Raw genomic sequence first — 3,997 nt, forward strand, 5'->3', positions numbered from 1 at the left:
TTCAGAGTAGTTGATTCTCATAGATGTAATGTGAAGTAGACAGCTCTGAATCTTGGCCTCAGGTTCATAGAGGAATAAAGGGATACTCAGAAGAAGTTGATTTATCCAAGATAAAGTGAAAACATTTTGAGTGCTTACTATGTGCTAAGGCATTACACTAAGCCCTTTATATTAAGTATATAATATAATCCTCATCATATCTCCATGAGATGAGTAGCCATTACTGCTATTTCCATTTTACAGAAAAGAAAATTGAGAGTTAGAGGATTGGGGTTGTGGCTCAGTGGTACAGTGCTAGTCTAGCATGCATGAGGCACTGGGTTCGATCCTCGGCACCACATAAAAATAAAAAATAAAGATAGTGTGTCTACCTAAAACTAAAAAATAAATATTAAAAAAAGAAAATTGAGACTTGGAGATGTGGAGTAACTTACATCAAATTATACAACTAAGAAAAGAGAACCAGGCTTCAAACCCAGCTAGTCTCAGGAGTGCAAATGGTAAACTGCTTTGCTAATGAGCAGCATTGGGGGATCTCCGATGAAGGATATGCTTTGTTATTTGGATTTACTCTTGTAAATTTACTCTTTGTGGCCCTTGTTTTGATACCCCCTTGCTAAGCTTGAGAGCTTACCATGTTATCCAAATTCCTCCTGACACCTGGATCAATTCTTCTATTTCAGGCAGTTTAAAACCTGTTTTCAGTTTCATCTTGACTTAGAATTGATCAAATGGAGGACACAGTGACGTCACTACAAGTGATTGAAATTATATCAACTAAGTTCAGATTAAAAACCTGAACCCTAATTTTTTTAAAATTGAAAATTGTTAGCTTTCCATCACTGTGACAAAACACCTGAGAAAATCAACTTATAAAGAAAAAGGTTTGTTTTGGTTCATGGTTTTAGAGGTTTTAGTCCATGGTCTCTTGGTCCTGTGGAGGCAGCATATCATAGCAAAAGTATGTGGTGGAGGAAACTTGTTTACCTCATGACTGCCGGAAGCAAAGAGCAAGAGGAAAGGGCTAGCATTCCAGTACCCCTTCAAGGACATGCCCCCATGACCTAACTTTCTACCACTATGTCCTAACTTCTAAAGGTTCCATCTCCTCCCAGTAGTGCCACAAGCTGCTGACGAAGCCTTTAGCATATGGGCCTGGGACGGGGGGAGTTTATTTAAGATCCAAATCTTAACAAATACATTGACTAATGCTATATTTTTATAGGTGTTTATCACTTAATAACCACAGGACACATTTTATTGAATATATTGAAAAAATTTGTATATTTCTCTGAAGGTGTACTCAAAATGATTAAGAAGCATAAAAAATCTGTCCATGAATATATGTAATTATTTGAGCTCTTTTTACACCATTAGCTCTTCAAGGAGATAATAACAGTGACCAGCATGTTTTGGACCTTCTGTAGACCCAAGTCTCTCTCCCCATGGGTTCTTTTTACACTGGGCTTTGTAATTGAAAAAAGAACATGGAAATGCTATATTTTATAGCTTCAAAGTACAACAACAAAAAGCCCTCGCTTGGATACCTAGCTAGGAAAGTAATCCAGCTAAAATTTTGGGCCCATGACAGAGCTAAGATGCAGGCTAGACACCTGAGATAAGGGAGAGGGTGTCATTTATGGGTCTTTTGAATATCATTGACTGCATTTCAAGGTCACATTAGAGAGGGTATTGGCTCATATTTGGCTTTTGTGTGTGTGTGTGTGTGTGTTTCTTTATGCCTTTCCCCTCCCCATTATGGATAACTGAAGTTTTAATATACAGTAGTGACATTCTAGTAGATGAAGGAAGGGGGCAGTCCCAGAGGGCAATCTGAACTTCTGCTTAGTATATTTACTCTTGCTGTTTTCCTTCCTCCTCATTTGTAATTCAGGAGGCTCTCTGACAAGAGAGAGACAGCAAGGCTTCTTAGATGGATGGAAGAGCCTCGAGCTGGGATACCAAGCTCTATGAAAAGGTCGGCTATGGTATTTGCTGTTACCTTTAGGCAAATCATTTGATCATGCTGTGCTTTGGGTTCTTCCTGTGCTTGCTAAATGTAAATAACATGTATCTGTGCATTTTGTGGTTATCAGTTATATTTTAAGTGTGTGGGTGATTTATGTTTTTCTAGGCTGGCTGCTCAGGTATAAAGCAAAATCCACTCCTTTGCGATGACAGGCTTTGTCAACTGACTCCCAAATCCTTCAGACTTGTGCTGCCATCTATTTTGTTTCATATTCATCTGACATATTTGGCCATCTTGAAGCTGTAATTAGGCAAGAAACTATAACTGGGGCATACCTTTTTGTCTTCTTTGTCTTCAGAAACGAAATATGTCATTTTATGTGCTCCTGTTGCTTTGTAGCTCTCTCCCCTATTGGGAGAGAGCAGCTTTATCTGTGACACTGATCCCAAGAGATGGGAAAGGTGACCCAGGAGACAAACTGAGTTATTTGGACTTGCTACCATAGTTCCTTTTAAATGTTTTGGGCCAGGTACAGTCTGTTACAATTCTCAGCAGCTAATAGAAGAGTTTGTGGGTAAAGAAATTATTTTGTTCCCCATCTGTGGGTCACTACCCCACTATTTTATAAATGAAAATCTCTTAAGTGAAATAGGAAATCAACCAAAAGATTTGTTTCTTTTGCTTTGAACTAAAATGAAGAGTATTTACATAATTTCTGGTGCAAATGAAAAGCATTCTCCAAACAAACCTGGGAAGGTGTTATTAGAGGGCCTAGGAAATGTGTTACTCCTTAGCTGTTGCTCGGGAAGCAGCAGGAAGAAGTTCAGACACAGGAACACAGTGTAACTTTTCAGTTTTGAAATATTAGGTCTCCTTGTCCCATAAACATCAAAGAAACATCCGGGTCAATCTCCCAGAGCTGAGATCGCTTGAAGTGTTGAGTCCAACTTCCGTCTGTTACTTATAGGGAGCAAACTTGGGGTGTTTCATTCTTGGGCAAGGCTCATCAATTCCGCACATTGCTTCCTTATGGTTGCTCCAGCTACAGAAGCTTCCAACAAAGGCAGAGCTTTCTTTCACTCTTGCCTCTTAGGAACACGTAGCCAGCAACTTGTCAGGTTTGGGGAACCCGCACGCCGGTGGTGATGGTGGGAGTAAGGAGCAAGGCAGAGGTTGGTCTTTCCCTCTAAATGCCCTGCTTTGCAGCTACTGCCAATTAGGGTGGAAGTTTGGGGAGTGGGAGTCTCGGCTGTCGGCCCTAAACTGGAAACTAGGCAGCTGACGCAGAAACAAGAACTGGCAGCGTTTGACTCTGCGAAGGCCCAGGGAAGGGTCGAGGCTGCTCATCCTGGGGTCAGTCTGTACAGCCAGGTCAAAGTCCTGCCTGGGGTGGGATGAAGGGCCCAGAGGTTCTGCGGACACCACCTGGGAGAGGCGGAGAGGCTTCGGTTCACGCCTCCGCCATTGCGCCGAACGCCTGCAGCCCCAAGGCGGACGCGCGCGCCAGGCGAATGCGCGCCTCTTTGTCCCGCCTCCCGGCCGGCCCACTCATTGAACGGAAGGAGCGCGCCCGGAGAGAACGCGCCCCAGTCGAGCGTACGTGCTCCGGCTGGAAACTAGCGCCGGCGGCGTTGGCGTTCCGCGGGAGGAAGGGAAGGGGGAGGTGAGAAGGCTGAGCGCCGGCCGCTCCTCCCCCCGCCACTCCCCGCCTCGGCCCTGAAGGGGCTGGATGGGCAAGTTGGACGCGATGGCTCGAGCCCGGGCGGCGGCGGTAGTGGCTGGAGGCGGCGGCACCTCCTCCTCCTCGCCCCGGCGCGGGCGGTGATCCGAGCGAGCGGCCGCGGCCCCCGATGAGACTGTTGGTGGGCTGGCTGTGCCTGAGCCTGGCGTCCGAGTGGCTGGCGCGGAGGATGTGGACGCTGCGGAGCCCGCTCTCCCGCTCCCTGTACGTGAACATGACGAGCGGCCCGGGCGGGCCGGCGGCGGTCGCGGGCGGCAGGAAGGACAACCACCAGGTACGGCCCGGGC

The 3,997-nt window shown here is 45.9% G+C and overlaps 1 protein-coding gene across 5 annotated transcripts in view; it reads left to right on the plus strand.

The window, feature by feature from the left end:
- Window positions 1–1,918: 1,918 nt before the first annotated feature.
- Window positions 1,919–3,997, plus strand: part of Mettl9 (methyltransferase like 9) — a 41,567-nt gene continuing 39,488 nt past the window's right edge. For 2 of the 5 annotated variants that reach the window (XM_015491163.2, XM_015491164.2), the window contains exon 1: window positions 3,561–3,984. In XM_015491163.2, the coding sequence (XP_015346649.1) occupies window positions 3,820–3,984 (165 nt within the window). In that variant the 5' untranslated portion in view covers window positions 3,561–3,819. Of the gene's footprint in view, window positions 1,979–3,099; window positions 3,142–3,490; window positions 3,985–3,997 lie in introns of those variants that run through there. The other 3 variants (XM_048789644.1, XM_048789645.1, XM_015491161.1) reach the window with 3 other exon arrangements.

Source organism: Marmota marmota, unplaced genomic scaffold, assembly GCF_001458135.2.
Source record: "Marmota marmota marmota unplaced genomic scaffold, marMar, whole genome shotgun sequence".
NCBI lineage: Eukaryota > Metazoa > Chordata > Mammalia > Rodentia > Sciuridae > Marmota > Marmota marmota.